The sequence below is a fragment of the Hibiscus syriacus genome, unplaced genomic scaffold (genome assembly GCF_006381635.1).
Source record: "Hibiscus syriacus cultivar Baekdansim isolate YM2019G1 unplaced genomic scaffold, ASM638163v2 tig00003041_pilon, whole genome shotgun sequence".
Taxonomy (NCBI): Eukaryota; Viridiplantae; Streptophyta; class Magnoliopsida; order Malvales; family Malvaceae; genus Hibiscus; species Hibiscus syriacus.
This window is the reverse complement of record NW_024061960.1, coordinates 9528651-9541309: the sequence shown is the minus strand read 5'-3', so window position 1 is coordinate 9541309 and position 12659 is coordinate 9528651. Positions and strand designations below refer to the sequence as shown.

General features: G+C 33.5%; 1 protein-coding gene across 3 annotated transcripts; it reads left to right on the top strand.

Moving 5' to 3' along the window:
* Window positions 1–6837: 6837 nt before the first annotated feature.
* Window positions 6838–11562, top strand: LOC120172166 (indole-3-acetic acid-amido synthetase GH3.17-like). 3 transcript variants are annotated; one of them, XM_039179698.1, is made up of 6 exons: window positions 6838–6849; window positions 9048–9112; window positions 9257–9618; window positions 9696–9797; window positions 9886–10724; window positions 10795–11562. In XM_039179698.1, exons 3-6 carry the CDS (start codon window positions 9308–9310, stop codon window positions 11376–11378), a joined length of 1836 nt encoding a protein of 611 aa, XP_039035629.1. In that variant the 5' UTR covers window positions 6838–6849; window positions 9048–9112; window positions 9257–9307; the 3' UTR covers window positions 11379–11562. The 3 variants fall into 3 exon arrangements, with proteins under 3 accessions (XP_039035629.1, XP_039035633.1, XP_039035639.1); XM_039179702.1 differs by having other exon boundaries at window positions 6838–6850; window positions 9051–9112; XM_039179708.1 differs by lacking the exon at window positions 6838–6849 and having other exon boundaries at window positions 9065–9178.
* Window positions 11563–12659: the final 1097 nt, after the last annotated feature.

Below are 12659 nucleotides of genomic sequence, written 5' to 3'. Positions count from 1 at the left end.
CAATTTTACCTAAAAATATTAAAGGAAAAAAGGCAATCCCAACTCAATGAACATAATGGATTGGTATGAAGTATTTTCCAATAGGGAAAAGTGCGTATCCCGGGCTAGAAATGCTGACTTTTTGGACCCTCGTTTTAGTGTTTATCCTCTGGCAAAATCTGATTCCCACCAAAGTGACACAGCAATAGGTCAAAAATCTTCAAAGACTTTTGAGTAAACACAATGTGTATTTTATTACAAGGGGCACCAAAATTAATGTAAAAATGCCTTGGGATATGAAGAAAGAGCATGCATGCACTCTCTTCTCACCCACCTTTGTTCATTTGTCTTCCATTTTCCAATTTAACCTCTTTCCCTCTCACTAAACTTCTTGGTTTCCGGAGCCCATTAGCTTTCTTATTTTGTCTCCATATGTCAATTTTCATTATCAACGTAACTCATAAAAAGCAAATAGATTAATGCTTTGTCTATTTGTGGGATATTCAGAGATGGGAGACTAGCCAGAATGAGTTTGCTTTGACTCAGAAACTACCATTTCCCTTATAACAACAAGTTGGGTCATTTTATAGTGTAGGATTTTGATAAAATAGTATAATGTAAACAAGTTGTCATATGAGATTCAAATTTGGGAAAAAAGATTTATATATCAATCTTGGTCTTTATTTAAATTGAGTAATAAAGGGTAAAATTCATACATGCATGCATTATTGTATTTGTTTGGCTCAGTTTGAATTTCAATATTGTAGATGTTAGTATATTTTTTCTTAACATAGTATTTATATTACTTAGATCCTTTTCTACTTATAAATCAGAGAATATCATTCACCTAAATACGTTTAAACCTATATACTTTAATAGGTTACAATAATAATAATGTCAATCCAACTAATACTCGATTAAATCGCAGTTGTTGATATGATTTAATGGAAAATAGACCATTGTTATTTATCAATTGAATATTGGGCCATAACCCTTTGCAGAAAAAGCCCACTAACCTTTCATAAAAAAATGGGGGGAAAATATCAAGGATCGTCAGTCACCGAGTGGACTAAGATGGAGCCAAATTGTCATTGGCGACCCATTTTGTTCACCACAAACGGACGAAGAAATTTACCCTATACATAGGCACTTTCGTAATCACTTGAAACGACAAGCTATGTCGCACGGTACGGCAATCTAAAGTGGTTTCAAGTACCCGATATATCTTCAAGATGAATACGAGACGAATATGGTTTGGTTATGTATCAGAGACGTCTCACGTTGTATAATTAAAAAACTGAGTTAGTTGGAAAAATTTTCGGAAACGTATCAGTGATAGCGTTTCATCTTCATATGCATACTCATTTTTTTTTTAGTTTAACTTAAAAAGATTTGACTTTGAAGCTTAGAATATCAACTAACTTACGATGATTTTTCGATTGAATCTGAGTATTCCTAGGTTGAGATGCCTTCTTATATTTTTAGGTTGAGATGACGTCAGAAACTCAAGATATGTTTCTTTTAAAGAAGATAGTACAAGCAGAAAATTAGATATGAATCTAATACATAATTTTAAAATTTTATTTATGATTTTTTATGTTTTTTAAATTAAAATTTATTTATATTAACTCGTACCATGTAAGTTTAAAAATTATCATTTCACATCCCGTATCCATTCCTGTATTTGTCCCCATATCCATATCATTGCAATGTAGGCAACAAGATTTGCTCAGTGGTTTAGGTGTGCTTTGTGATGCTCGTAGACATTGGATTAAATATCTTTAAGAGTAGATTATATTTTATTGTGTTTTGCTTATCAAATAAGGTGGTGACATGTGTCATCATATGATTGGATACAAAATAAAATAAAATAAATTAAAATTAATAAAATATTCTCCAATCTGGTAGTGACGTGTCACCACCTAATTTGAGATTAAATTTATTAATTTGAATTGAAATTATGAGCAAATTGATGTAATTTATAAATATTGATGATCAAATATGTAATTATATCAATTTTATTAACTGTCACGTCAACACTTCCGTTAAATGTTAACAACAAGTTGCTTGATTGAATGCATTTAAATAGTTGGATGACATGATTGAAAAAATTTTAAAAATTGTGGTCAAAATGAAAAGAGACAATAATTAGGTGGTCAGTGGTATAATTCACCCAAAAAAGATTATGGATAATGTAATTAATATTTTATTTTAAATAATTTACCTTTATATTTTTAACTAATTTATAGTTATACTTTGAGTATTTTAGAGTTTTAAATTTTTATAAATTAAACTACTGGTGCTCATTGTTAATGATGCTCAGCGATATTTAGTGATGTTTGTTGAGCGTGGCAGACTTATCCATTGAGGAACATAGTTAATACGAGAGATAACAAGGGAATGCCATAATTATTACAATAAGGGTAAACTACTTCAAATACCACTCACCTTTAGGTTCGGGCTCGTTTATGCCACCAACGTTTTAATTTTGTCGATTTTAACACTAATGTTTAAGTTTAACTGCAATTATGTTACTCCGCCGTTAATGGCTTAACGACATGATGACATAACATCTTCGCTCCATGATGTTGCTGACATGGCTTCCTCACCAAAAACGACATCATTTAGGCTTGACTGTGTTTGGTGCTAAAAAACCCAAAACGACGTAGTTTTGTATAAGAAAATTTAGTAAAATAATACATTTAAAGGGGTTTGAACTTAAGACATTTTTAAACAAAGGCTAAGGCTTAACTACTAAGCCAACTTAAATTTTTATGTAATTTTGCAAACATAATATACACGAGTCAGCATTCCAAAAGTTAATTTCTAAAAAAACAAATGAAATTATTAAAATTCTAAAACAAACACCTTAAATTTCAAAAAATCTCAAAAAACTCCTAAATTCCTAAAAATTCAAAAAATCATAATCCCTAAAAATCATAAGATTCATTTTTAGGGGTTTATGATTTTTTTGGTAATCCCTATATTCATTATAAAAAATGAATCTTATGATTTTTATGAATTACAATTTAGAGTTTATGATTTTTTGGTAATCCCTATATTCATTCTAAAAAATTATTTTTATGATTTTTAGGGATTACGATTTAGAGTTTATGATTCTTTGGGATTTTTAGGAATTTAGAAGATTTTTTAAGATTTTCTGGAATTTAAGGTTCTTTTTTTATAATTTTAATCATTTCATGGGTTTTTTAGAAAGTAACTTTTGAAATGCTAACTCATATTATGTATATTATATTTGTAAAATTATATCAAAAATTTAAGTTGGCATATTGGTTAAGCCTTAACCTTGGTTAATGTCTTGAGTTCAAATCCCCTCAAATGCATTATTTTACTAAATTTTCTCAAACGCTCCCTTAGCAACGTCATGGCTCGGAGATGCATGTTATCGTGCCATTTAGTCATTAACGGCGGAGTTAAATAATTGTAGTTAAAATTGACAAAATTAAAACCTTGGTGGCATAAATGAGCCCGAGCCTAACAGTGAATGGTATTTAAAGTAGTTTACCCTTACAATAATTTAAGTAATTACTTATTAACTCTACTTAGACTTAATACAAGTATTTTTTCATTTAATTAAAAAATATAAAGAGATGAATATTAGAGTAATTATATTTATTTATATAAAAGGAAATTATAATATCATATCGAGTCATAACAAAAAAAAATTACTCTAAACATAAACCCCGACCAAACCAATTTTATCATTAACAAAAATAGATTTCACCTGAAACCTAAATTTTAAGAAGAAGAAGAAGAAATCAATATGAGATTGAGCTATCAAATTCGTTTAATTTAATTATGCATACTTTTGATCCTCTTCGTTAATGAAAATTTTATATTTTTAATTCATCTATAATATCAAATTTTTAATTTAATCTTTTTATTCCTTTGATTAAATAAAATAGTGTACTTTTTTTTGAAACAAAAATAGAGTATTTTATCCCTTTTAGAAACCAATTATTTAATTCAAAATTTTTGAATTTTTTTAACTTTAATCCTCTAAAATGTTAAGCTCCTTTGTCCCTACTTTTGGAAATATAAAAGATATGATAAAAAAATTACAAATAAAGAGATTCATCTAATATAATGTGAGGATCTTAATAAATTAATAATTTATTTCTGTATTTAATTAAATTCAATGTTCATAACGGATTCTTCCAACAATATTAATTCTAAGATATAATCATAAATTTCCTTCTTAGTAATGCATTAGTTGTATCTTATCACTACATAAATTTATTATTGTTGGTTTGTTTTCTTTTAATTAAAATAAGCATACATAAAATTTTCAAAATAGTCAAGGTTGCATGGGTCCAAAGTCTTTTTTTTTTTTTTGGTATCCCAAGGTGTCTCCAGGCTTCGTCTGAGATTAATCCTCCGAGGTACTGTCGGACATGAAAGGTGGGAACCTCTCCCAATAAAGTTTTCTGCTTCCACAAGGGCTCGAACTTGAGACCACTTGATTAAACGACCACAGTCCCTTCCACTCAGGCCAACCTTCGTTGGTGGGTCCAAAGTCTTTATATACGTAATAACATATAATTTTTAATCAAACCCATCCCACATGCATGTTCATGGTACCTAACATGTATAGCTTTCCCCTCCTCTTGCTAGGAAAATTAAATAAATTGAAGAAGTATTAACTAATAATTACTGAAAATTAATTAACGGTGGAAGACAAAGCAAAAGGTTGACTAATCTTATCCTTTTCGCTGCACCACCCGCCGGCCGCCACCCTGTCCATTCACTTTTGTAATGGGCCGCCCCCGCCCTAGCTTACCATCATGTGTTTCTTTTTTTCTATTTTAATTTTTCCCACATGTTGACTCTACTCTATTTATATTTGTATATACTATTTGCCTGATCTTGATATTATAATGTGTAAATATTATATGTAAATTAAATTTACTTTGATTTATATTTTATCTTATGTAAATATTGTGTTACAATAGTGTAAATTAACTATTAATTAACTTTAAGAATGTTGTATATAATTATAGGTATTATAATATATTAAATAGGGTCAGCTGCGCTCAACCTGGCGTTTGGGGCAGCCTACTACCTTACCTTCCCTTCACACCATTACATATTGGAATAGGGTCAGTTAATAATATATTGAATAGCTAAATATATAATTTTAGTTTAGTACAATATAGTCTAATTAATTTCAATAAAAAATTAGAAGTAAAAACACTTAAATTTTTTAGCTAAAATTAAATCATTTTGTTATATGTTATATCTATACTATAAAATATTATAAAATAATATTAATGAGACACATTGAAAGTCTCATCCATCCCATGTTATATTTAGGGGCTCACAATTCAACTTTAAAATTTTATAACTATATTTTATACAATATATTTAGAAAATAAAATATAATTATATGTATATAATTTATAAAATTAAGTCATTGTTTTCTATCTTAATATTTTAAATAACCATATTTAGAAAATAAAATATAATCACTTAATAGATTATAAAACTTAATTTATATTTTTATACAAATATATTTATATGTATATAGTTAATGCATATTTATATTTGTATTTATATAATTTATGTGAATAAAAATTAAAAATATATCAATAAATTTAAAATTACACATCAAAATAAACCAATTTTAATATATTCATATCACATGTACACACCAACAACCGGTTGGTTTATTGTGATAAGACATTAGATCAATTAGGTACGGTTAAAGGTTCGAATAATGACGTTTACGAGTGTGATAAAGTAGGTTGGGAGGATTGTTCTGATTAATTGAACCGAAAACCAATGATTATGAAGAAAAAAAAAATTCACAAGTGCACAGTAATATATATACCAAGTAGCAGAAGATGTATTGTTCCTAAAGCAGCTTGCTTTAGTTGCGACGTAAATCTAGTTTTATTAAATATTATTTAAAGTAAAACAAAACAACAACGCAAATGTTAATTAATTATGTATACTCGTAATTTATATTCTTTTTTTGTATACCTTTTCGTTTTTATAATCAGCATTGCTTTACTCTTGGATCTGGTGATTTTCATCAGTGTCTCTGGATGAAAGATAATGTAATCAAAGGCTAATTTTTTTTTTTTATGTGCTGAAGCCAAAGCCTCTTGCCTTTCGGCATATGACCAGGGGAGACGAGATTTAAAAACCCTAAATAGGTTTTTTCCACGGATCATGTGTATAAATCAGTTATATTAGGCGTAAGACGGGGATGAATTGATAATTATAAAGTAATATTTATCTGTTTAGAATTATTCTTAACTATTAACCAAGCATATATTATATAAACACGAGTGTTCAAAACTAAAATTTCTAAAAAAAAATAACATTCTTTTTCATCTCGTTGAGTTTGTGCTGATATTATTTAAGTCAAAAGATGAAAAACAATCATATACCCTGCTTGAATGATTTCAATCGGCTTCAATTCCAAAGCTCTCATATCAAGAAACTAGAGCTTTTTAAATTCATTTTTGGTCAACGATGATATTAAAAAAATGCATGTAGAAGAATAGACCTTCCCTTCTTTGCTCCTGCTGTCCCCTCCACAGGGCACCTATTTTGTTTTCTACCTTTGAACATCAAAAACATCTGAAACAATATCTAGCAAATCCCGATATGTATGTCTTAAACACACTGATTCATCATTATAATATTGTTTTAACTTCCATTTCTCCTTCTTCTTTCCCTGTACTGCTTGCTTACCCAACGAATTAATTAGGGTTTGTGCTTACGTACTTTATAGCCTTGGGCGGGAGTTGCATTTCATGAGCAGTACTGGGTGTGTCTTGGATCCTTCAAAGCACTTTTTTGACCCTAAACTTCTTTTACAAATCTAGAGAGAGAGAGAGAGTTCGTGGTTTAGATCCCGATGAACAGATATCGGTTCCACTGCTGCTCGGTTTCCAATCATAATTTTTGATGATTCCAGGTAGGGTCACTGACAAGACACATGATTCAGTAATATGACAACCCATATCCATATTATAATTTATTTGTAAGGGGATTGATTGAATCACCATCTCGAACAGAATTTGTTTCTCGAGGGAGATGGATTGTATGTGGTAAACAACTGAACATGTCATGCAACCACACAAAAGCCAGCCTCGCTTAACGTGATCTTCAATTTCTGTGGTGATCACTGAACAATATATAATCCAATTATTCCACAAGTACCTGCATGTTCTCCCTCCATGTAATTTTTGTCTAGCAGTGTGCATGATTTTTTGACTCAGTCACCTCTAAACATGCCTCATAAATGAATATTTATTTATCATTCTTTCGTTGGTCGAATCTTAAAATTTATTTATCATTCTTTCAGTGATCGAATCTTAAATTTTTTAGAACATTTAAAAAATTTTAGAATTTTATATCATTACGCTAATTATAGGTTTTTGATATGACTATTGACAAGTCCATTCTACAAGCTAAATCTATTTTTTTAGTCATATCTATTTAATCTATCAATATACAAATAACCATCATTATACTAGACATGACATCAACCTTATCAATCTATAAATAGTCATCATTATATTAGACTTGACACCAACAATATCAACCTACAAATAATCATCGTTATACTAGATTTATTATATAAATCATGATACAAAGTTGGAGAAGGGCCTCTCTCTTTCTCTATTGATCTTTCTATTGTTCATCATCTCTTTCAGCATATTAAACCACCATTTAAGATTTTCCATCCAAATTAGAAAAGATAAATCATCATAAACTATCACACCTCTATTTCTATTATCAATAAATATAGAGATCAACAAAAATGATGGTTTATAATGGGTCACAGAGCCGTCCGAGTGGAATCAGCTATGTAGATACAGTTGGGTATGTAATTCTACATCTTTCACTTCTTTGATGCATATCACCCATGTGTAATGCCACCTAAAATCGCTACTAACAACTTGCAAACCGCTAATATAGATAATAGAATAATGTAGGGTACCCCACCCCACCCTACTTATAAAAATAGTGTGTCCGTTAGGATCTCTTGGCAATGGCACTATACAGGATCTGTACTGGGCGATTTTCATGATTGCACCTTTGTCCTCTCCATTCATGGAAAGCTTGGATTTCTTTCCTAATCACCATCTTAATTTATTCACATCCCATCTGCCTCCTCTTTATGGTATTGTATTCAAGAGTCTTAGCAGCTCTCTTTCATAAACATATATATGCTCTATACTATAATACAATGGTGGTAAATTCTAACAGACTGTCCCCATGTTATAGTTTAAATTCTAAATATATCCCCATATTTTAAATTATTCTAATTGATTTTTTAAAGTATTAGTATTGTATCAATCATGTTATTTTGTCAACTTAGTTGTTTGTTGGGACATTAAAAAATTAGTTTGGATATGAAATAAATCATTTCTAAACATGCGAATCAAATTTTAATCCATGTATTTTAAATATACACCATGCCAAATTCAAGTTTGGATATGAGTTGGGTTGGATCGCGATATAAATTGTTCATATGATAAGTATACACTATCTGAAATTTGATCCATGTATTTTAAATATACACCATGCCAAATTCAAGTTAGTACTTAAAGCCCATGCCGATGTTAGGCTGATAGAAGACGTGTTTGATACATACCAATATTTAAGGTTTCAATTAGAATACTTCAAAATTTATAGATCGATCTAAAATTTGAGTCATAGTCTGAGGTTGTTATTGCGGTTATTAATCCTATAAGAACTAATAAAGTAAAAAGCTTGCGATTGGGTTTTGAAATCCAACGAGGATTAGTTTAATGGTTTGCATAGCTTAGTGATGGGAAAAATAGGGACTTGCAGATAATAGGTAGTATTGACCAGCAATAGCCGCATCTAATCACACAGCTAAGTGGACAGCACCACGTGTGTAGGACCTCCACACACACTCTACTTCCCTCACAATTTCCTCTCCCCCTTAATTTTTCTTTAAGGGAGAGGTTTTTTATTATACGTCATTTCCAATAAGCCTCCAAAAATCTGTTATTTAATCATTTCCCCCTCCCAGCACTTCCCTAGAAACACATTCCAGCTCTGAAAGAGAGAGAGAAAGGGCCAAAGGCTTTTAAATACGAGAGCATGCCCCATAAATTGTACAGCGGTATGCTCCATGCCTCTGTTCTTCTCTTAATTACCATTCTCATTGTCCTCGTTTTAAGCTGATAAGGTTGCTTTTTTAATTCAGTCCAATAGGCTTTGTGATCTCTTACAAGACACTGAGCTGTTTTTTTTTTTCTTTTTGTAGGTTAAACAGCAGTTGAGGACATGTTCTAGGATAACCAAAGACGTTGATCAAATGTCGAGAGGTAACCCTTGCCAGTTGCCGGATTATGATCCGAACGACAACGAAGCCGGTATGAAGATTATCGAGGACCTGACGGAAAATGTTCACCAGATACAGCAGTTGGTGTTGGAGGAGATAATAACACGGAATGCGCATACGGAATATCTTAAGGGCTTCCTTAATGGACAGTGTGACATGCAGGTTTTCAAGAACAAAGTTCCTGTGGTGAATTACGAAGATATCAAGCCTTATATCGAACGAATCGCCAATGGAGATTCGGTGAACATCATTTCCGCCGAACCGATTATCGAGTTGCTCACAAGGTATGTACAACTTCATCTATATGATCATACATATATATACAAGATATATAATGTCATTTTATCTTTCTTTGATGTAGCTCCGGTACTTCGGGTGGGCAGCCGAAGATGATGCCTTCAACTGCAGAAGACCTGAACAGGAAGACATTCTTTTATAATCTGCTTGTGCCTGTGATGAACAAGTGAAGATCTTTTTTTCTTTTGACATATTCTCGTTTTCTCACGAGAAAGATGATGATGGCCTTTTTTTTTGAACTGGTTAAATTGCAGGTATGTAGACGGCTTGGATGAAGGAAAAGCAATGTATCTTTTGTTTGTTAAGCCAGAGACCAAAACTCCCTCTGGTCTAATGGCGAGGCCTGTATTAACAAGCTACTACAAGAGTAGTAATTTCAAGAATCGACCCTTCAACCGCTTCAATGTTTACACCAGCCCTGACGAGACAATCTTATGCTCCGACGGCAAGCAGAGCATGTACTGCCAATTGCTTTGCGGTTTGGTACAACGACAAGAGGTTTTAAGGGTCGGTGCAGTTTTCGCTTCGGCTTTCTTACGGGCCATCAAGTTTTTGGAAGACAATTGGAAAGAGCTCTGCTCCAACATTAGAGCCGGTCATGTCAGTGACTGGATCACTGACCCCAGTTGCAGAAATGTCGTATCGTCGATTCTAGGCGAACCGGATCCGGAATCGGCCAACTTGATCGAACACGAATGCGGAGGTGAATCATGGGAAGGGATAATTAAGAAACTCTGGCCTAGAACAAAATACATTGAAGTCATTGTCACAGGTTCCATGGCACAATATGTTTCGACCCTCGAATTCTACAGTGGAGGGATACCTTTGGTTTCCACAATGTATGCTTCTTCAGAATGTTACTTTGGGATTAATTTCAAACCGCTGAGCAAGCCTTCGGATGTCTCGTACACGCTTATCTCGAATATGGCCTACTTCGAGTTCATACCGGTGAAGAAGAACCATGAAGATGGAACCGTGGATGTACAGTGCAATGGTGTTTGCAAAGAAAATTGCAGTGAAGATGTCGAAACTGTTGATCTCGTTGATGTAAAGCTTGGCCAGTATTATGAACTTGTTGTCACAACTTTTACAGGTTAGTCTTTACTTCTTATATAGCACGCTCCTTTCGTATATAGGATTGTAATTGAATATTCTTTCGGCAGGCCTGTATAGATATCGAGTCGGAGACATTCTAATGGTGTCAGGATTCCACAACAAAGCCCCTCAATTCCGATTTGTGCATCGACGGAACGTTGTTTTAAGCATCGACACAGACAAAACCAACGAGGAGGACCTGTTGAAGGCTGTTACAAAGGCAAAAGTCATAGTAGAGTCGCTTGGCTTCCTGTTGATAGAGTACACGAGCTATGCCGACACTACCTCCATACCAGGTCACTATGTTCTATTCTGGGAGCTCACAATCAAAGGGAGTAACCATCTTCCGGTACTCGATCCTAAGTTAATGGAGCAGTGTTGCTCCGCAGTGGAAGAATCTCTCGATTCCGTTTACAGAAGATGTAGGAGAAAGGACAATTCGATCGGGCCATTAGAGATACGAGTGGTGCAACACGGCACATTTGATGCTCTCATGGATTTCTGCGTGTCTCAAGGATCTTCAGTTAACCAATATAAGACACCAAGATGCATTAAATCAGAGGAGGTCGTCAATATATTAGATTCTAGGGTGGTAGGAAGGTTTTTCAGCCCAAACGCACCTTCTTGGAAGCCTGTTCAGATTGGGGACTGAATGAAGAAAATGAATCTTAAAAATTTCCTGGAATCTGTAAAAGAATTTGTACTGTAGTTCTTTGTCTTTTTTCTTCTTCAGTGTCTGCATGTTTCTGTATTAAAATTAGACATTTAAGCTATGGGACAACTCTATCTCCTTTTGTACGACTTTCTGTCTGGTATAAAATCAAAGATAATTCTTCTTCTAATGCTTGCAAGCTAAAAGAATTAATGGTACACATTGATCCACCATGCACCTCAAAATCATCATGTGGAGGGGGAATAATCAATAATCCCGTTTCGCATCCATTAAAGTAGATGGATCAACTCAACTGCAGCTCTGCTTTCTTAATTGTCGCTATCAAAAACCATCATTTTCCAGCGAGTAAATTCACAAGGGGGAAAAAACATGGTAAGAACATGATGATGCAAGTTGGCGAGATAGGCTGGCTCATTTAAAGTTTCAGTTGACGCATGATTTCCCGTTTTTGTCTCTACTTCCATGTATGTCTAAAAGGTGCATTCCTCATTTCTTATGGAAATCGACTTCCATTATAGGTGGCTTTTTGATTGCGTGGAGGACACTCAAGAAATTCGGGGACAATATGTCTACGGTGCCAGGGATTTACAGCGGGGAGATGAGTCAGAAATGGCGTCGACATATTGGTATTATCATCGTTTTAAAATAAAGATGTAACCCTTTTGTGGGAATGCAGGCAAAGGCCAACATGCAGCCACGACTACGGGGGAGGCGGGGGAACGTTAGGCGGGGATCCATGAACCTTGGACAAGGCGGTAGGGGACAATGAAAACAACACAAGGAGACATGAAAAACTGTAGAAGCAAAAGGGAAGAGTCTGAATGCACAGGCCCCCTCCTGCCCCTGGGGTTCTCTTTGCATTTATGACCAAACATGTGGCCTTAACCACCAGCACCTCCACCCCCGACTTGCTATTGCATACCCTCCTCGTAAATTAGAAAACAAAAGCCAAAGGCAAGGGCGGTACAATCAATGTTCACGAACATTAAACAAACGAACATAAACACCTTTAAAAACAAATAAACGAATACAAACACAATTTTTTTCGTTCAAGTTCAATTCATTTACATTCCAATCTATGTCTATAGGGTGATCGATTGGGATGGTGTGTTTCTTCGTGGCTGAGATTGGCAGTTAGCTAAGAGATGGCAAGATCACCAGGCACACGTGTGTTGGACACATGTTGTGGACATTTTGGGAGAGAAAGACAAGGTCTGTAGCTGTCTTTTTGACCCCAAGCCAGGAGGGTTGAGCGTCATT